This window comes from Salmo salar, chromosome ssa04 (assembly GCF_905237065.1).
Source record: "Salmo salar chromosome ssa04, Ssal_v3.1, whole genome shotgun sequence".
Lineage (NCBI taxonomy): Eukaryota > Metazoa > Chordata > Actinopteri > Salmoniformes > Salmonidae > Salmo > Salmo salar.
This window is the reverse complement of record NC_059445.1, coordinates 42,227,282-42,249,561: the sequence shown is the minus strand read 5'-3', so window position 1 is coordinate 42,249,561 and position 22,280 is coordinate 42,227,282. Positions and strand designations below refer to the sequence as shown.

General features: G+C 42.7%; 1 protein-coding gene across 1 annotated transcript; it reads left to right on the top strand.

Annotated features, from left to right (window-relative positions):
- The first annotated feature begins 9,748 nt into the window (after positions 1–9,748).
- On the top strand, positions 9,749–18,439 carry LOC106603122 (muscarinic acetylcholine receptor M1-like). Its single transcript, XM_014196384.2, has 2 exons — positions 9,749–10,104; positions 15,822–18,439. The coding sequence occupies exon 2, from the start codon at positions 15,930–15,932 to the stop codon at positions 17,439–17,441; it is 1,512 nt and encodes a 503-aa protein (XP_014051859.1). The 5' UTR covers positions 9,749–10,104; positions 15,822–15,929; the 3' UTR covers positions 17,442–18,439.
- Positions 18,440–22,280: the final 3,841 nt, after the last annotated feature.

Here is a 22,280-nt window from a genome sequence, read left to right as displayed (position 1 = left end):
CAAGTGCTTGTGATTACAATAAGCAATGGTTTGCTCCTCAAAATAGTATATTCTCAAAACGTGTTATTTATTTTGAAAATGGTTTCTTTCAGTACCACAATGGTAACTTCTATTAAATATAATTTAGATTTCAGATCAGATCAAATGACTCAAACTTTTTGCCAAATGAAAGGACTGAAGAAAGTACTCTGTGTGTCATAGATCTATTAGTTCTGCTGTTTGCTCTCAGCCACTCATAAGCATTTTAGCATTTTAAAAGAGGCTCACACAGAACCAGTCAAGTTTGGACACACCTACTCATCTTTATTTTTGCTATTGTCTACATTGTAGAATAGCAGCGAAGACATCGAAACTATGAAATAACACATATGGAATCGTGTAGTAACCAAAAAAGTGGTAAACAAATCAAAATATATTTATATTTGAGATTCTTCAAAGTCGCCACCCTTTGCCTTGATGACAGCTTTGCGCACTCTTGGCATTCTCTCAACCAGCATCATGAGGTAATCACTTGGAATGCATTTCAATTAAAAGTTCAAATTTAATTTGTGGAATTTCTTTCCTTCTTAATGTGTTTCAGCCAATCAGTTGTGATGTGACAAGGTAGGGGTGGTATACAGAAGATAACCCTATTTGGTAAAAGGCCAAGTCCATATTAAGAACAGCTCAAATAAGCAAAGAGAAACAACAGTCTATAATTTCTTTAAGACATGAAGGTGAATCAATTTCAAGACATCTTAACATCAACTGTTCAGAGGCAACTGCATGAATATTTTTTTAACCAGGCATGTCAGTTAAAAACAAATTCTTATTTTCAACGACAGCCTAGGAACAGTGGGTTAACTGCCTTGTTCAGGGGCAGAACAACAGATTTGTACCTTGTCAGCTCGGGGATTTGAACTTGCAACCTTTCGGTTACAACTCTAACACTCTAACCACTAGGCTACGCTGCCACCTGTGAATTGGGGCTTCATGGTCGAATTGCTGCAAAGAATCCACTACCAAAGGACACCAATAAGAAGAAGAGACTTGCTTGGGCCAAGAAACACGAGCAATGGACATTAGACCAGTGAAAATTTGTCCTTTGGTCTGATGAGTCCAAACTTGAGATTTTTGGTTCCACCTGCCGTGTCTTTGTGAGACTCAGTAGGTGAACGGATGATCTCCGCATGTGTGGTTCCCACCGTGACGCATGGAGAGGAGGTGTGATGGTGTGGGGGTGCTTTGCTGATGACACTGTCATGTGATTTAATTTGGATTCAAGGCACACTTAACAAGCATGGCTACCACAGCATTCTGCAGCGATACGCCATCCGATCTGGTTTGCGCTTAGAGGGACTATAATTCGTTTTTCAACATGCAATGATCCAACACACCTCCAGGCTGTGTAAGGGCTATTTGACCAAGAAGGAGAGTGATGGAGTGCTGCATCAGATGACCTGGCCTCCACAATCACCTGACCTCAACCCAATTAAGATGGTTTGGGATGAGTTGGACCGCAGAGTGAAGGAAAAGCAGCCAAAAGCAGCCATTCCAGGTGAAGCTGGTTGAGAGAATGCCAAGAGTGTGCAAAGCTGTCATCAAAGCAGAGTGGCTACTTTGGAGAATCTCAAATATAAAATATATTTTGATTTGTTTAACACTTTTTTGGCTACTACATGATTCCATAAGTGTTATTTCATAGTTTTGATGTCTTCACTATAATTATACAATGTAGAAAATAGTCAAACTAAAGAAAAACCCTTGAATGAGTAGGTGTGTCCAAACTTTTGACTGGTACTGTATGTTTAAGAGGAGTGGGCAGACTGTTGAGTGTTGTACACACTGGTTGCTGGAGCTGCTAAGTATCCCAGGTGTAGTTACCTGTCGTATTTTCAGTGTAGGCCTTTAAGTACCTACTTAGATAGGAAGACCACCAAGGAGTCCCCACTACCAACCAACCACTCATAAATCCTGACTCTGTTAACAGAGCAGGTCAGAGCACCAAATAGAAACCTGATTTAGTTCTGTCATGAAGCAGCTGTGTTTGAAGTGTGTTCTTCCTCAATGTTTTGTTCTGTTAGGTTGGAGCCACCAGATATTCTAGCACTGAGATTAGTTTCTTTACAGATGACCTCTGATCATTGAGAACTTTTGTATGTTGTTGAATGCAATAAATACAATTTGTGCAATAACAATCCATGTCGCTCTCCTTAAGTCCTTAAAGTAAGTACAGCTGTAAAGTTCTGAGAAATGATGGGTGGATGAGGACAGGGGAAACAGTCCCAGTGTTTTTTTTCCTCATCAAAGGGATTGTAGTCTCACAGTGGAAATGTAAAAACACTCGAAAGGGAAATGAGAGCCAAGTCTGTCTACGAGGCAACAAAAAAATGGCTCTAGGAGAAGCTACACAGACACTCACTGATCTTGTCCAGAATTGCATAGTTGAACCACCGATCGGTTATACCTCTCCCATTCTCTCTCTGTCTGTCAATGGGTCTCTGTCTCCTTTGCTGACTCCAGACCTGTCGTTTACTCATTAACCCGTGAAGAGCTGCAGGAAGCTTTTAAGGCCGCTCCACTCCGTTGATCTACATGCGTGCGTGTACATCGGTGGAGTCGTTTTTTTGGGGGGCCAGTGGACTTTTCGTTGCGTTCCACCCAGAGAGGAAGTCCGCCTTCTGTAGTGTATATCCACTAGGAGGCTTGGGATCTGAGCCTCTCAAAGCAAGCACGTCCTTCTGATTAGAGTCCAGAGGGAGCCATGCAGACAACAACCCATCTCTGCTTACCATATCCTACACACTGCAATTTCCCGTCACAGTCCTAATGATGAGCATAGCGGGGACTAAAACCCCCATTTCTTTATCTTAATTCGGATCTACAGATGAGAGGCCATGGGTAGACAAAGGAAATTGAAAATAAGGAGTTAATGAAGTTATCCCTTGTATAACAATAGTTTAACAGCATGTCCAGTGTGATATGGCATCATCCAATATGTTACAGTGTTCCTGCCTGCTGCTGTCAGTTTTTTGTGGCCATTTCCTAAATGACTGTGTACATTACAAATACTCAACAGTCGACAGAGATGCATTTAATAGAATCATGCAGGGGAAAACATTTTCAATAAGGGGGAATTCCGACCCGAGTTAAGCATGTGTAAATGGAACGTAATTCTCTATGCGCCATTTCTCTCTACGCATATTCTGATCTTGAACTGCTGAGGAATATTTTTGGCCGCTGATACCGGAACAATAACGGCCTAGTTATATACCGTATATATATATATATTTTATTATTTTTAATTTCGATTTATCACCCTCAGCTCCACAACTTCCCGAGGCTATGTAAGAGCTAGGTAAATGAGTAAGTCATTTGGATAAGGGGATTGTGTTTTATATATATATATATATATATATATATATATTACCTTATAATCCCTGGAGACAAATGTGAAACCAGTCACATGGCAACAAACTGAAGCATATCAACATATCACCTTTTCCCCAGTGAAGTTTATGAAATGCTGGCCTTGCAGATATGAAATGTGCAGACCAAAGCTATAGGGGGCTTTACTTGGCTCATTGCGCTCTAGCAAATCCTTGTGGCGGCCGGGCACCTGCAGGCTGACTTCGGTCGTGAGTTGAACGGTGTTTCCTCCAACAAGTTGATGCAGCTGGCTTCCGGGTTAAGCAGGCGGGTGTTAAGGTTTGGTGGGTCATGTTTCGGAGGATGCATGGCTTGACCTTCGCCCCTCCCGAGCCCACTGGGGAGTTGCAGTGATGAGACAAGATCGAAATTGGATATCATGTTAAAGGGGGTAAAATACCCCAAAAAGGGGGGACAGTTACCATCTAGTACCCTATTAACATACATTAATAACTGTCACTTTAGTGTATCATATTTGACTAACATTTTGCAAAATGTGCAATAATTTTTAACATGTAACCTATTTGAATCATTATGGAACGCAGACTATTTGCAGCAGTTTAAACCCGGACCCGATCGCATAAAGCATCTTAAGTCTTTCCCTTAAGGAATCATTTTCCCATAGCTAAAGGAATTGTTTTAAGGGCATTGTCACTTTTTCTCAACTTGTTTATATTACTTTCTATTACGTCAAGCTAGTTTACAGTGTAGCTATAGCTAACGAGCCAGCTATGGATAGTGCACCTTCCATTGTTTAGTTAAGTAGCTATAGCTAACGAGCCAGCTATGGATAGTGCACCTTCCATTGTTTAGTTAAGTAGCTATAGCTAACTAGCCAGCTATGGATAGTGCACCTTCCATTGTTTAGTTAAGTAGCTATAGCTAACTAGCCAGCTATGGATAGTGCACCTTCCATTGTTAAGTTAAGTAGCTATAGCTAACTAGCCAGCTATGGATAGTGCACCTTCCATTGTTTAGTTAAGTAGCTATAGCTAACGAGCCAGCTATGGATAGTGCACCTTCCATTGTTTAGTTAAGTAGCTATAGCTAACTAGCCAGCTATGGATAGTGCACCTTCCATTGTTTAGTTAAGAAGCTATAGCTAACTAGCCAGCTATGGATAGTGCACCTTCCATTGTTTAGTTAAGTTGCTACAGTTGAAGTCGGAAGTTTACATACACTTAGGTTGGAGTCATTAAAACTCGTTTTTCAACCACTCCACAAATGTCTTGTTAACAAACTATAGTTTTGGCAAGTCGGTTAGGACATCTACTTTGTGCATGACACAAGTCATTTTCCAACAATTGTTTACAGACAGATTATTTCACTTATAATTCACTGTATCACAATTCCAGTGGGTCAGAAGTTTACATACACTAAGTTGACAGTGCCTTTAAACAGCTTGGAAAATTCCAGAAAATTATGTCATGGCTTTAGAAGCTTCTGATAGGCTAATTGACATAATTTGAGTCAATTGTAGGTGTACCTGTGGATGTATTTCAAGGCCTACCTTCAAACTCAGTGCCTCTTTGCTTGACATCATGGGGAAATCAAACAAGACCTCAGAAAAAAAATTGTAGACCTCCATGTCACGACTTCCACCGAAGTCGGTTCCTCTCCTTGTTCGGGCGGCGCTCGGCGTCGCCGGTTTTCTAGCCATCATCGATCCACTTTTCATTTTCCATTTCTTTTGTCTTGTCTTCTCACACACCTGGTCTAAATTTCTCTCATTACATGTTGTGTATTTAACCCTATGTTCCCCCCATGTCTTTGTGCGGAATTGTTTATTGTAAGTGCATGTGCACGTTTTCTTTGGTGTGCGACGGGTTTTCTACCAATTTGTTTGTGGTTCTGGTTACCGGTGGTTTTATGAATAAAACTGCTCCGTTGATTACCCAGTTTTGCTCTCCTGCGCCTCACTTCCCTGCCGCCAGTTACGCACTCCCTTACACTCCACAAGTTTGGTTCATCCTTGGGATGAATTTCCAAATGCCTGAAGGTTCCACGTTCATCTGTACAAACAATAATACGCAAGTATAAACACCATTGGACCACACAGCCGTCACACCGCTCAGGAAGGAGACGCGTTCTGTCTCCTAGAGATGAACGTACTTTGGTGCGAAAGTGCAAATCAATCCCAGAACAACAGCAAAGGACCTTGTGAAGATGCTGGAGGAAACAGGTACAAAAGTATCTATATCCATAGTAAAACGAGTCATATATCGACATAACCTGAAAGGCCGCTCAGCAAGGAAGAAGCCACTTCTCCAAAAACCGCCATAAAAAGCCAGACTACGGTTTGCAGCTGCACATGGGGACAAAGATCGTACTTTTTGGAGAAATGTCCTCTGGTCTGATGAAACAAAAATAGAACTGTTTGGCCATAATGACCATCATTATGTTTGGAGGAAAAAGGGGGACGCTTGCAAGCCGAAGAACACCATCCCAAACGTGAAGCACGGGGGTGGCAGCATCATGTTGTGGGGGTGCTTTGCTGCAGGAGGGCCTGGTGCACTTCACAAAATAGATGGCATTATGAGGAAGGAAAATTATGTGAATCTATTGAAGCAACATCTCAAGACATCAGTCAGGAAGTTAAAGCTTGGTCACAAATGGGGCTTCCAAATGGACAATGACCGCAAGCATACTTCCAAAGTTGTGGCAAAATGGCTTAAGGACAACAAAGTCAAGGTATTGAAGTAGCCATCACAAATCTTGACCTCAATCCTATAGAAAATGTGTGGGCAGAACTGAAAAAGCGTGTGTGAGCAAGGAGGCCTACAAACCTGACTCAGTTACACCAGCTCTGTCAGGAGGAATGGGCCAAAATTCACCCAACTTATTGTGGGAATCTTGTGGAAGGCTACCCGAAATGATTGACCCAATTTAAACAATTTAAAGGGAATGCTACCAAATACTAATTGAGTGTATGTAAACTTCTGACCCACTGGGAATGTGATGAAAGAAATAAAAGCTGAAATAAATCATTCTCTCTACTATTATTCTGACATTTCACATTCTTAAAATAAAGTGGTGATCCTAACTGACCTAAGACAGGGAATTGTTACTAGGAGTAAATGTCAGGAATTGTGAAAAACTGAGTTTAAATGTATTTACAAAAAATGTGGCAAAGGAATTAATTTTTTGTCCTACATACAGTATTTCCAAGCATAGTGGTGGCTGCATCATGTTATGGGTATGCTTGTAATCGTTAAGGACTGGGGAGTTTTTAAGGATAAAAAATAAACGCAATGGAACTAAGCACAGGCAAAATCCTAGAGAAAAACCAGATTCTATTCACCAGACACCGGGAGAGGAATTCACCTTTCAGCAGGACAATAACCTAAAACACAAGGCCAAATCTACGCTGGAGTTGCTTACCAAGAAGACAGTGAACGTTCCTCAGTGGTCGAGTTACAGTTTTTACTTAATAAATCTACTTGAAAGTCTATGGCATGACCTGAAAATAGATGTCTAGCAATGATCATCAACCAATTTGACAGAGCTTGAAGAATTTTGAAAAGAATAAAGGACAAATGTTGCACAATCCAGGTGTGGAAAGCACTTAGAGACTTACCCAGAAAGACTCACAGATTTAATCGCTGCCAAAGGTGATTCTACAAAGCATTTACTCAGGGGTGTGAATACTTATGTAAATGTTTCTATTTCTGTATTTAATTTTCAATACATGTGCAAACATTTCTAAAAACATGTTTTCACTTTGTCATTATAGGGTATTGTCTGTAGATGGGTGATCTATCTTGAATTCAGGCTGTAGCACAACAAAATGTAGAAAAAATCAAGGGGATGAATACCTTCTAAAGGCACTGTACTTTCCTAACCCTAAATAATATACAAGATCAAAGTTTTTTAATTCCACCAGTTGGTGCTGAAAAGGAGACAAATATATGTGTATTTACATGGCTTCTTTCACTGATCCCTAATATTAAGAACATTATTTTTATATATTTTAGTCTGTCGAGAAATTACTAATTAAAGGTACACCAAATTATGGCTTTAGATAAATGTACTGAAAACACTATTGAATGAAAACTCCACGAGAAATTATGTTGGCCAGCAAATGGGAGGGTTTTCAGTGGTTGAATTCAATTTATTCAGAGCATGCAAGGGAACCACGTCTGCAAAGCCCGTAATGCACTAGCATAAGGTACACTACATGACCAAAAGTATGTTGACACCTGCTCATGGGCATTAATGTGGAGTTGGTCCTGCCTTTGCTGCTATAACAGCCTCCACTCTTCTGGGAAGGCTTTCCTCTAGATACTGGAACATTGCTGCAGGGACTTGCTTCCATTTAGCCTAGCCCAAACCATGAAAAACAGCCCCAGACCATTATTCCTCCTCCACCAAACTTTACAGTTGGCCTTATGCATTGGGGCATCTGCCAAACCCAGATTTGTCCATCGGACTGCCAGACGGTGAAGGGTGATTAATCACTCCAGACAACGCATTTCAACTGCTCCAGAGTCCAATGGCAGCGAGATTTACACCACCCCAGCCGACGACTGGCATGGTGATCTTAGGATTTTGTGCGGCTGCTCGGCCATGGAAACTAATTTCATGAAGCTTCCGACAAACAGTTATTGTGCTGATGTTGCTTCCAGAGGCAGTTTGAAACTCGATAGGGAGTGTTGCAATCAAGGACAGAAGCTGTCCCATTCTGTGAACTTGTGTGGCCTACCACTTCGCAGCTGAGCCGTTGTTGCTCCTAGACGTTTCCACTTCACAATAGCATGTTGTTCCTAGATGTTTCCACTTCACAATAACAGCAGTTACAGTTGACTGGGGCAGCTCTAGCAGGGCAGACATTTGACGAACTGACTTGTTGGAAAGGTGGCATTCTGTGACAGTGCCACATTGAAAGTCACTGGGCTCTTCAGTAAGGCCATTCTACCGCCAGTGTTTGTCATCTGGAGTATTTCTCTTGTCTTATCCGGTGTCCTGTGTGAATTTAAATATGCTCTCTCTAATTCTCTCTTTCTCTCTTTCTGTCTTTCTCTCGGAGGACCTGAGCCCTAGGACCATGCCTCAGGACTACCTGGTATGATGACTCCTTGCTGTCCCCAGTCCACCTGGCCGTGCTGCTGCTCCAGTTTCAACTGTTCTGCCTGCGGCTATGGAACCCTGACCTGTTCACCGGACGTGCTTGTTGCACCCTCGACAACTACTATGATTATTATTATTTGACCATGCTGGTCATTTATGAACATTTTAACATCTTGACCATGTTCTGTTATAATATCCACCCTGCACAGCCAGAAGAGGACTGGCCACCCCTCATAGCCTGGTTCCTCTCTAGGTTTCTTCCTAGGTTTTTGGCCTTTCTAGGGAGTTTTTCCTAGCCACCGTGCTTCTTTCACATGCTTTGCTTGCTGTTTGGGGTTTTAGGCTGGGTTTCTGTACAGCACTTTGAGATATCAGCTGATGTACGAAGGGCTATATAAAAATAAATTTGATTTGATTTGATTTATGGAGAGTGCATGGCTGTGTGCTCGATTTTATACACCTGTCAGCAATGAGCGTGGCTGAAATAGCCGAATCCACTAATTTGAAGGGGTGTCCACATACTTTTGTATATATTGTGTTAGCCTGAATAGGAAAAGCATAGATTTCCTAAGTCTGAAGAGAAAGGTGAGAATAAATTGTGTAAATCTATTGTAGGACAGGCCTACTGTACAACAATACAACTCATTGTTCAATGTTATCAAAGTACAAGACCAAACAATCTCATGCAGGCACGAAACAGTAGCTGAAAGTGTTGTAAAAGTCATTCCATCTCTGTCATAAGGGCCAGTCCCTGCTGTGGCTCAGTTATATAACAGTCAATCAGTGCCCACTGTGCCAGCACTCACAGCTCTCAACAAAATACGGTATAACAACTGTAAGAATATGGTGTTGCAAACCACACTGCAAAAGACAAGGAGAAATAGGTGGTTTGGAATGAAATTCTGAATGACTGATACTCAGGCAGGTGGACAGGCAGAGAGTGTGTGTGCTTGTGTGTGAGGGCGAACATAACTATGTAGACCTACAGTTTATCCCAAATATACTAAATATTCTAAATATAATGCTCTGTTTGTTCTCATGTTGTGTGTCAGTGTGCGAACCCAATCAAGATGTCCTGGGTGATTACCTTGCCCTTCAGCTTTATTAACGCCTTATTGCCATCTGTAAACATTGAGAAATGTTTATCTAAATGTGTTCAATTACTGGAGTATAGGACAGGAAATAAGTTGAAGGAAATGATTGGGGAGGTGGTAGCTGCTTGAGTTTGTACAGTAGTCTGCCTGACACATTATTTACACCAGTTATGGCAGGAGCCCTGGTTTCATTTGTTTCTGTCCTCCTATTGCGTTTTTCTCTTCGAAGAACACACCATGTCGCACCTTATGACCAAGCTATATGAGGATAAATAATTCATGTGCATAATAAATTAAACTACACGCACGAACAGCGGACACTATAATAAGTTTGAACAAAAGAGACACAAGCGGCGAAGTTTCTCTCATTGGATGGCCAATGATGAGTAACAATTTTTCTTACCGTTAACTTTACGACTTCAGCTACATGGATGGACCATCGCATGAACTTTTCATTGCCACAAGAATGTACCGTTAAGGATGGGGAAACCTGTTGTTTTATTGTGGGCATATGGACAGCATCCAAGACAAGTTGGTAAGTGCTGAAGCATGTATTATAAACAGTTGTTTCAAGCAGTGTCGTAAATGTTATTCATTATTGTGGCAGCAATCGTGACCATAAATAGTTTCTTTACAAGGTGTGTTGAATAAAGGGTTAGATTAATGTATGCAATTGAGCATCAGCCCACGATGTATTTGACGTCAGGCGACATCTTTTGGACTTCTTTTTTTTGTTGTCTTTTTTTTTGCGGACCGGCCTTGATTTCAACTTCCACAGGCGTTGATTTTTGGTGCGGACCAGCCCAAATCTGAACCAATCATAGACATCTATGTTTCCCAAGTTTGGATATCACAGTACAGCACAATAGAGGACAGTAGAGTACAGTACAATACAGTACACAGTGCAGTAAAGAAAAGAAAAGTAGAGTAGTGTACTGTACTCTACTTTACTCTAATGTACTATACCCTACGGAACTAAACTGTACTGTACTTTACTGTAGTCTAATGTACTGTACTCTAATAAATTACATTTTACTGTACCATACTGTACTCTACTGACTACTCTACTGAATTAAACTCTACTGTACTCTACTGAATTAAACTCTACTGTGCCGTAGTGTACTCTACTGACTACTCTACTGAATTAAACTCTACTGACTACTCTACTGAATTAAACTCTACTGTACTCTACTGAATTAAACTCTACTGTGCCGTAGTGTACTCTACTGACTGTACTCTACTGAATTAAACTCTACTGTGCCGTAGTGTACTCTACTGCACTGTACTCTACTGAATTAAACTCTACTGTACCATACTGTACTCTACTGACTGTACTCTACTGAATTAAACTCTACTGTACTCTACTGAATTAAACTACTGTACTCTACTGAATTAAACTACTGTGCTGCAGTGTACTCTACTGCACTGTACTCTACTGAATTAAACTCTACTGTGCTGCAGTGTACTCTACTGCACTGTACTCTACTGAATTAAACTCTACTGTACTGTAGTGTACTCTACTGACTGTACTCTACTGAATTAAACTCTACTGTGCCGTAGTGTACTCTACTGCACTGTACTCTATTGAATTAAACTCTACTGTACTGTACTGTACTCTACTGCACTGTACTCTACTGAATTAAACTCTACTGTACTGTAGTGTACTCTACTGAATTAAACTACTGTGCCGTAGTGTACTCTACTGACTGTACTCCACTGAATTAAACTATTGTACTGTCATGTACTGTACTCTACTGAATAAAACTCTACTGTACTGTACCACACCTTACCGTATTGTACTGCACTCTTCTGTGTTCTACTGTTATCCAGAGTGACTTACAGCCACTGCATTCAATGTAGGTAGATAAACAACAGCATATCACAGTCATAGCAAGAAAAAAATATCTGTAACAGTTACTCAGAATGTTATTGTAGTTGTGGACTATTGGTTTATTCTGTATGTTGGACTACTTAAAAAATCATCACTGCCAGTGTTAAAGCTTTTGAAAAAGCTAACATAAGTCAATGTGATAGACGGGAGCAATAATACATATTTTGTTGTAATCTAAAATCAAAATGGTATTGGTCGCGTACATATATTTTACAGATGTTATTGCAGGTGCAGTGAAATGCTTGTTTCTAGCTCCAACAGTGCAGTAATACCTAACAATACACACAAATCCCCAAAATAAAAAGGAATTAAGAGCAAATAATGTAAGAAATTACAAATAAAAACAAATTCTGCAGTCTACTAGGAACAGGGCGACCATGTCTGTTGGCTCCTCTTTCCTATTAAGAGGCGTGACAAATTATTATTGTGATATAATGCTTTCTTAATTGAGAAGCAGTTGAAATTTCGCCAACAAATCAAAATATATTTTAGATTTTAGATTCTTCAAAGTAGCCACCCTTTGCCTTGACAGCTTTGCACACACATTCCATTCTCTCAACCATCTTCATGAGGTAGTCACCTGGAATGCATTTCAATTAAAACAGGTGTGCCTTGTTAAAAGTTAATGTGAGCAATTTCTTTCCTTCTAAATACGTTTGAGCCAATCAGTTGTATCGTGACAAGGTAGGGATGGTATACAGAAGATAGCCCTATTTGGTAAAAGACCAAGTCCATATTATTGCAAGAACAGCTCAAATAAGCAAAGAGAAATGACAGTCCATCATTACTTTAAGACATGAAGGTCAGTCAATACGGAAAATTTCAAAAACGTTTAAAGTTTTTCAAATGCAGTCGCAAAAACCAAAAACCATCAAAAACGAAACTGGCTCTCATGAGGACCGCCACAGGAAAGGAAGACCCAGAGTTACCTCTGCTGCAGAGGATAACTTCATTAGAGTTACCAGCCTCAGAAATTGCAGCCCAAATAAATGCTTCACAGAGTTCAAGTAACAGACTCCTCAACGGTACAGAGGAGACTGCATGAATCAGGCTTTCATGGTCGAATTGCTGCAAAGAAACCCCTACAAAAGGACACCAATAAGAAGAGACTTGCTGTGGGCAAGAACCTCGAGCAATGGACATTAGACCAGTGGAAATCTGTCCATTGGTCTGATGAGTCCAAATGTGCGATTTTTGGGTCCAACCGGCATGTCTTTGTGAGACGCAGTGTAGGTGAACGGATGATCTCTGCATGTGGTTCCCACCATGATGCATGGAGGAGGAGGTGGGATGGTGTGGGGGTGCTTTGCTGGGGACACCGACTGTGATTTATTTACAATTCAAGGCACACTTAACCAGCATGGCTACCACAGCATTCTGGTTTGCGCTTAGTGGGACTATCATTTGTTTATCAACAGGACAATGACCCAACAGACCTCCAGGCTGTGTAAGGGCTGTTTGACCAAGAACGAGAGTGATGCAGTGCTGCATCAGATAACCTGGCCTCCACAATCACCCGACCTAAACCGAATCGAGATGGTTTGGGATGAGTTGGACCACAGAGTGAAGGAAAAGCAGCCAACGAGTGCTCAGCATATGTGGGAACTCCTTCAAGACTGTTGGAAAAGCATTCCAGGTGAAGCTGGTTGAGAGAATGCCATGAGTGTACAAAGCTATCATCAAGGCAAAGGGTCGCTACTTTGAAGAATCTCAAATATAAAATATATTTTGATAGGTTTAACACTTTTTTGGTTACTACAAAAAAAGTGAGTACAACCCTGCCTTACACAGGAAGCAGGGCAGGTCCTAATCCAGGCACTTGTCATCTCCCATCTGGATTACTGCAACTCGCTGTTGGCTGGGCTCCCTGCCTGTGCCATTAAACCCCTACAACTCATCCAGAACCGCAGCCCGTCTGGTGTTCAACCTTCCCAAGTTCTCTCACGTCACCCCGCTCCTCCGCACACTCCACTGGCTTCCAGTTGAAGCTCGCATCTGCTACAAGACCATGGTGCTTACCTACGGAGCTGTGAGGGGAACGGCACCTCCATACCTTCAGGCTCTGATCAGTCCCTACACCCAAACAAGGGCACTGCGTTCATCCACCTCTGGCCTGCTGGCCCCCCTACCTCTGCGGAAGCACAGTTCCCGCTCAGCCCAGTCAAAACTGTTCGCTGCTCTGGTACCCCAATGGTGGAACAAGCTCCCTCACGACGCCAGGACAGCGGAGTCAATCACCACCTTCTGGAGAAACCTGAAACCCCACCTCTTTAAGGAATACCTGGGATAGGATAAAGTAATCCTTCTAACCCCCCCCCCCAAAATATAGATGTACTATTGTAAAGTGGTTGTAAGGTGAATGCACCAATTTGTAAGTCGCTCTAGATAAGAGCGTCTGCTAAATGACGTAAATGTAAAATGTAAATGTATGTTATTTCATAGTTTTGATGTCTTCACTATTATTCTACAATGCAGAAAATAGTAAAAAATAATGAGAAACCCTTGAATGAGTAGGTGTGTCCAAACTTTCGACTGGTACTGTATGTTCAACGTCTGGAAAATACATATTTTTCGTATAAGATCTATTTTTCACATCCGGAAAAGACGTCTTCTAACTTTTCATTCAGCACCTGAAATGCACATGATGTTGTCTGGAAAAGACGTCTAAAGTCTTTTCAACGTCATTTTGCTTACTGGGAGATTTCACACTATCGATTTTACTACGAGAGTTGAAGTAGCCCTACCTACAATCAATGCAACTCAAAGTAGTTAAAACTATGACAACTGCCACCATACCTGCACTATTTACAAAAATGATGTAAACTGATTTTCAATTTCAACACATTTCTCTCCCTTTGAATCTACAATAAACAAAAATATAAACACAACATGTAAAGTGTTGGTCCCATGTTTCATGACCTGAAATAAAACATCCCAGAAATGTTCTATCAACAAAAAGCTTATTTCTCTCAAATATTGTGCACAAATTAGTTCACATCCCTGTTAGTGAGCATTTCTTCTTTGCCAAGATAATCCATCCACCTGACAGGTGTGGCCTATCAAGAAGCTGATTAAACAGCATGGTCATTACACAGGTGCACCTTGTGCTGGGGACAATAAAAGGCCACTCTAAAATGTGCAGTTTTGTCACACAACACAATGGCCACAGATGTCTCAAGTTGAGGGGGCATGCAATTGGCATGCTGACTGCAGGAATGACCACCAGAGCTGGTACCAGAGAATTGAAGGTTAATTTCTCGACCATAAGCCACCTTGAACGTTGTTTTCGAGAATTTGGCAGTATGTCTAACCCGCCTCACAACCGCTGACCACATGTGGGCAAGCGGTTTGCTGATGTCAGCGTTGTGACCAGAGTGCCCCATGGTGGCGGTGGGGTTATGGTATGGGCAGGCATAAGCTACGGACAACGAACACAATTGTATTTTATCCATGGCCTATTTTGAATGCACAGAGATACTGTAACGAGATTCTGAGGCCCATTGTCGTGTCATTCATCCGCCGTCATCACCTCATGTTTCAGCATGATAATGCACAGCCCCATGTCACAAGGATCTGTACACAATTCCTGTAAGCTGAAAATGTCCCAGCTCTTCCATGATCTGCATACTCACCAGACATGTCACCCATTGATCATGTTTGGGAGACTGGATCGAAGTGTACGACAGAGAATTCCAGTTCCCACCAATATCCAGCAACTTCACACAGCCATTGAAGAGGAGTGGGACAACATTCCACAGGCCACAATCAACAGCCTGGTCAACTCTATGCGAAGGAGATGTGTCACATTGCATGAGGGAAATGGTGGTCACAGTAGATACTGACTGGTTTTCTCTACCTTTTTGTTTTTAAAGGAATCTATGACCAACAGATGCATATCTGTATTCCCATATCTGTATTCCCAGTCATAGATTAGGGCCTAATTTATTTATTTAAATTGACTGATTTCCTAATATGAACTGTAACTTAGTAAAATCTTTGAAATTGTTGCATTTATATTTTTGTTCAGTATATCCTCTTGTTTGCATTCAGCAGTAAACTCATTAAGCACCAAAAGTTATGAAAAATGTATCATAGTTACAGCATGTCACCTAGTCTGTAAGTCAACAGAAAGGCAGGATATCAAACATGGTGGGTAAACTGAACAAGGTGGGTAAACTTAATGAGTTTCTCAGAACTGCCTTTACTGGAGATATGACAATGTGATTTACCGGGATGACGTTTTTCTAATTATATCAATGGACCAGTTAAACAAATTCTCTAAATTATTGACAAAATATGTGTATAAAGGTCATGGTTGTTAGCAACGTGCTCCATCTCATGACTGTTCTCTTGTTCTGCAGTTGGCCCTGAGATGGTAACTCCATGCCAGATGTCAACATCAGCGATTCCCTGTTGTGAAGAAGAATGACTTTTGCTCCACCGCTTCACTCTGCATCGCTCTGTGGACGATGAACCACTCCTGTGTCTCACAGACCAATGACACCACCAATGTGACAGCAGATCCACTGGGGGGCCATGAGATATGGGAGGTGGTGGTGATCGTACTCATCACAGGGCCTCTCTCGCTGGTCACTATCATAGGTAACCTGCTGGTGGTGATCTCCTTCCGGGTCAACAGGCAGTTGCGCACCTTCAGCAATTACTTTCTGCTGAGCCTGGCGGTGGCGGACCTGATCCTGGGAGCAGTCTCTATGAACCTCTATGCTGTTTATATTATCATGGGACGCTGGACCCTGGGCAACCTGGCCTGTGACGTCTGGCTGACTGTGGATTATGTGGCCAGCAACGCCTCCGTCATGAACCTGCTGGTCATCAGCTTCGACCGCTTCTACTCCATCACCAGACCTCTCACCTACCGGGCCAAGCGCACCACACGTCGGGCAGCCGCAGCCATCAGCCTGGCCTGGGCCGTGTCCTTCATCCTGTGGGGGCCAGTCATCCTGTTCTGGCCCCATGTAGTGGGCAGGGACGCGGGTCAATGCTCTATCCCGTTCCTGACCGAGCCTGCTCTCATATTCGGCACGGCCATCGCTGCTTTCTACCTTCCTGTCACCATCATGGGAATCCTGTACTGGAAGATCTACTGGGAGATCGAGAAGCGAGCCCAGGGTCTGGAGGGGCTAATGGGGTCTGGGAGCAGTGGAGGGGCCTCCCAGGTGTCTGGGCGAAGGGATGTCTACTCCAGCAGCACCAAGAGCAGTGTGAGCAGCTCCAGAGAGGTGCCTGTGGGCAGGGAGCAGAGCAGTGAGGTGTCCCAGGGGTGCTTCCCTGTGAGAGAGGAGCCTAAACAGAGCAGTGGGAGGAGAATAGCAACACTGTCATTGTCTCCCACCAAGGGGGCCTACAGGGAGGGCTGCAGAGACAGCACCTGTAACATAGATGAGGAAGAGCCTACGGTCTCCCGCTCCTCCTCAGAGGAAGAACCAGAGCAGACGCAGCAGGGGGCAAGCGCTAAGACAAGCCCTAAAGCCATGATCCCACTCAGAGACGCCCAGAGCAGAGACACCGTAGGGGCCACCAAAACCCTGACATCCAGGGCAGAGGACAGTACAGCAGGTCCACAGGGCAGGCAGCCCCCCCTAAGGGGCTCCACATCAGACTCCAGACGCCACAAGCAGCCCAAAGCCAAGAGGAGGAGGAACAGGATTGTCAGGGAGAAGAAGGCAGCCAGGACCCTGTGTGCCATCCTGCTGGCTTTCATCCTGACCTGGACGCCGTACAACATCATGGTACTGGTGTCTGTCTCCTACTGCGTGCCCGAGAAGCTGTGGCAGCTGGGCTACTGGCTCTGCTACATCAACAGCACCGTCAACCCAGTCTGCTACGCCCTCTGCAACGAGCACTTCAGAGTCACCTTTAAGACGCTGCTGCTCTGCAGGCCGGGACAGAGGAACTGGGGAATGGCTTATAACGCCAACCATGCCTCCTTCAGGACACACAAGACCAGCAGTACTGTCTGAATTTTTTCAAAGCTAGACACTACCCTCTAGCTTAAGAAGAGTCAGACCTGCCCTAGTAAAAGACAATCCATACAGGGGGATGATTTTTGAAGAATTGCTTTTTGACTGTTAAGATAAAAACTAAAAAGAAACAGACATGCTAAGTATGATGGGCATTGACATCCATAACAGTCAATAGCAGAAAACCTACGCAGGGCATTGCCTCAAAGTAGTCTTTCTTAAGAACATTACATCGCATACATCTATGATAATCATGCAGTCTGTTTTTGCCCATGACTGTCTTCAAACTTTCCTTCCTCACCCTCCCCTTTAGTTCCTCTCCATGGAGCAGTTGGTCTGCCCGTTTTGACTTCGGTCCAGAGCCATGAGGAAATGGCTTCTGTTTATGACATGTTTATTTGAACAGCGTTATGAATTGGTCCATATGCCTTAATGTTAAATCATCACCAGCAACACAAAAGGTACAAATATAACAGACACAAAGATTCCATCAGTGATACAATAGTGTTTCAGTGATCCTGAAATCACACTGCTGCAATAGAGAAAAGAGGACACGGTACCAAATACAGTCAGTGCCAAATATTTTATTTTCCTGAAAAAAAAAAGACAAAACCTTCTACCATAAAGGAACTATTCATTCACAACTCAAAGTCCCAAAACTGTTCTACATCAACTGAATCAATATCATTGCTGAATATGAAGGCAAAACAAAAACCGTAATGTTCCAACTGGAAACTGCCTCTAAACAAACACCCCAAAAATGTCATGAGAAATACTTGTTTAATGCTTTAGTATTTGTTAGTTGGCTATTGATATAACATGATAGTATAGCTAAATTATATTACACAACTTCCTTACACTTTGATCAATTCAAATCTGAGCATACCATTAGCACACATTATCATGCACTTGCTTGACTGTTTTGCCTTTTTACCATGTCTGTCAATGTATCCTGTGTTTTTTACTGTCACTAGTTAAGGTAAAGACATTTGAGCTAATTGTAAGTTGTGTAATTTGTGTGCCAGACCTGTGGAGAGCATTGTGCCCAGCTTTGATGGAGAAGCGCATAGAGAAAATACAAGGGGGAAAAAAACAGGTGTTCCCTTTCTATGAGACAAAGAACTCAGACATGCAATTGATTCAGAAATGTGCCTTTAAGGTTCACCTTAGAATCCCTTTGTGCCCATCTTGCGAATTATATAAATGTAGACCTATATATGACAATGTCAATACATTTTTCCTCTAAGGAAAATGCTACAGTATAGCAAATGCAGGTGGACACACCAGTCTGCAGTTTGTGTTAACACACCACTGTCTGACTAGATCCTCTGATGGCTCCCCATCATTCCAATAACATTATCCCCCTGACAGTCCCAGTAGCACTTGTATTGCTCATTACTGCCCTCCTGTGGCTATAACTGAAGGGGTGTAGATCATGACAGTCACGTGAGGCCACAGTGGAGCAGGTTAGAGCAGGGTGGGATGAGACTTCCGAGCCGGTATGTGAAGGGAAACAAAGTCCTGTGCTCGGTAGCTATTTCCCAACACATAACATGGGATCGAGTTCAGGACTACTGCAGCTCTCTAGGACCAGTGTTGCCTACCAATGGAATATGTAACTATTGTTGGTAAAATGCTGGCTGTAGGTATACAGTCGTGGCCAAAAGTTTTCAGAATGACACAAATATAAATTTTCAAAGTCTGCTGCCTCAGTTTGTATGATGGCAATTTGCATATACTCCAGAATGTTATGAAGAGTGATCAGATGAATTGTAATTAATTGCAAAGTCCCTCTTTGCCATGCAAATGAACTGAATCCCCAAAAAACATTTCCATTGTATTTCAGCCCTGCCACAAAAGGACCAGCTGACATCATGTCAGTGATTCTCTCATTAACACAGGTGTGAGTGTTGACGAGGACAAGGCTGGAGATCACTCTGTCATACTGATTGAGTTCGAATAACAGACTGGAAGCTTCAAAAGGAGGGTGGTGCTTGGAATCATTGTTCTTCCTCTGTCAACCATGGTTACCTGCAAGGAAACATGTGCCGTCATTATTACTTTGCACAAAAAGGGCTTCACAGGCAAGGATATTGCTGCCAGTAAGATTGCACCTAAATCAACCATTTATCGGATGATCAAGAACTTCAAGGAGAGCGGTTCAATTGTTGTGAAGAAGGCTTCAGGGTGCCCAAGGAAGTCCAGCAAGCACCAGGACCGTCTCCTAAAGTTGATTCAGCTGCGGGATCGAGGCACCACCAGTACAGAGCTTGCTCAAGAATGGCAGTAGGCAGGTGTGAGTGCATCTGCACGCACAGTGAGGCGAAGACTTTTGGAGGATGGCCTAGTGTCAAGAAGGGCAGCAAAGAAGCCACTTCTCTCCAGGAAAAACATCAGGGACAGACTGATATTCTGCAAAAGGTACAGGGTTAGGACTGGGGTAAAGTCATTTTCTCTGATGAATCCCCTTTCCGATTGTTTGGGGAATCCGGAAAAAAAGCTTGTCCGGAGAAGACAAGGTGAGCGCTACCATCAGTCCTGTGTCATGCCAACAGTAAATCATCCTGAGACCATTCATGTGTGGGGTTGCTTCTCAGCCAAGGGAGTGGGCTCACTCACAATTTTGCCTAAGAACACAGCCATGAATAAAGAATGGTACCAACACATCCTCCGAGAGCAACTTCTCCCAACCACCCAGGAACAGTTGGGTGACGAACAATGCCTTTTCCTGCATGATAGAGCACCTTGCCATAAGGCAAAAGTGATAACTAAGTAGCTCGGGGAACAAAACATCAATATTTTGGGTCCATGGCCAGGAAACTCCCCAGACCTTAATCCCATTGAGAACTTGTGCTCAAGCCTTAAGAGGCGGGTGGACAAACAAAAAACCCCAAATTCTGACATACTCCAAGCATTGATAATGCAAGAATGGGCTGCCATCAGTCAGGATATGGCCCAGAAGTTAATTGACAGCATGCCAGGGCGGATTGCAGAGGTCTTGAAAAAGAAGGGTCAACACTGCAAATATTGACTCTTTGCATCAACTTCATGTAAATGTCAATAAAAGCCTTTGACACTTATGAATTGCTTGTAATTATACTTCAGTATTCCATAGTAACATTTGACAAAAATATCTAATGACACTGAAGCAGCAAACTTTGTGGAAATTAATATTTGTGTCATTCTCAAAACTTTTGGCCACGACTGTAAAATACGCAAAAATTCACTTAATCACGCCAACCAGCAACCACGGACTCACTTTCCTTCAATGCAGCAAACACTCAATATCAATTCCTTAAAAGTGTTACGCCAAGGTCCTGTTCCTCTCTCTGTGGTATAGAGATGGATGGGTACTAAGTAATGGTAAGGCCCTCTCTACGCTTTCCCAACTCTGTGTTGCCTCCACATCAGGAACTGGAGGATTATTCATTAATATTGAAGATGGGCACTACAGAAAGATTACAGAACCAACCTATTATTGCAGCTTTTAAATCATTTCACACCTTTAATATGCTATACAAATATATAAATATACAAAACCTTAAACATTTTCTTATTATGAACAAGCATTGGCATGCTAATTGATTTCAACTATTTCTCTCTACACGCAAAACAGATATTTTGCAGAATAAAAGTAGGATCATTCGGAGCAGTTGTGTGCATGGGCAGTGCCTTTGGATTATTCAGACCATTCCACATTTTGTTACGTTACAGCCTTATTCTAAAATGTATTGTCCCCCCCCACCAATCTACAACCAAATACACCATAATGACAAAGCAAAAACAGGTTATTAGAAATGTTTGCAAATGTATTAAAAATAAAAAACTGAAATATCACATTTACATAAGTATTCAGACCCTTTACTCAGTACTTTGTTGGCAGCGATTACAGCCTCGAGTCACAGCTATTTACAGGTCTTTCCAGATATGTTAGATCGGGTTCAAGTCCAGGCTCTGGCTGAGCCATTCAAGGACATTCAGAGACTTGTTCTGTTGCAAGGTGAACCGTCGCCCCAATCTGAGGTCCTGAGTGCTCTGGAACAGTTTGTCATCAAGGATCTTTGCTCCGTTCATCTTTCCCTCGATCCTAACTAGTCTCAGAGTCCCTGTCGCTGAAAAACTTCCCCACAGCATGATGCTCCTACCACCATGCTTCACCGTTGGGATGGTATTGGCCAGGTGATGAGAGTTGCCTGGTTTCTTCCAAACGTGATGCTTGGCATTCAGACCAAAGAGTTCAATCTTGGTTTCATCAGACCAGAGTATTTTGTTTCTCATGGTCCGAGTCCTTTAGGTGCCTTTTGGCAAACTCCAAGCAGGCTGTCATGTGCCTTTTACTGAGGAGTGGCTTCCGTCTGGCCACTCTACCATAAAGGCCTTGTTGGTGGAGTGCTGCAGAGATGGTTGTCCTTCTGGAAGCTTCTCCCATCTCCACAGAGGCGCTCTGTCAGAGTGACCATCGGGTTCCTGGTCACCTCCCTGACCAAGACCCTTCTCCCCCAATTTCTCAGTATTGCCGGGCAAAAATAAGAGTCTTGGTGGTTCCAAACTTCTTCCATTTAAGAATGATGAAGACCACTGTGTTCTTGGGGACCTTCAATGCTGCAGACATTTTGTGGTACCCTTCCCCAGATCTGTGCCTCGACACAATCCTGTCACAAAGCTCTATGGACAATTCCTTTGACCTCATGGCTTGGTTTTTGCTCTGACATGCACTGTCAACTGTGTGCCTTTCCAAATCATGTCCAATCAATTGAATTTACCACAGGTGGACTCCAATGAAGTTGTAAAAACATCTCAAGGATGATCAATGGAAACAGGATTCACCTGAGCTCAATT

Bases quoted from the DNA above. Each gene is read 5' to 3' on its own strand.
- LOC106603122 (XM_014196384.2), top strand. From the start codon at position 15,930: ATGAACCACTCCTGTGTCTCACAGACCAATGACACCACCAATGTGACA.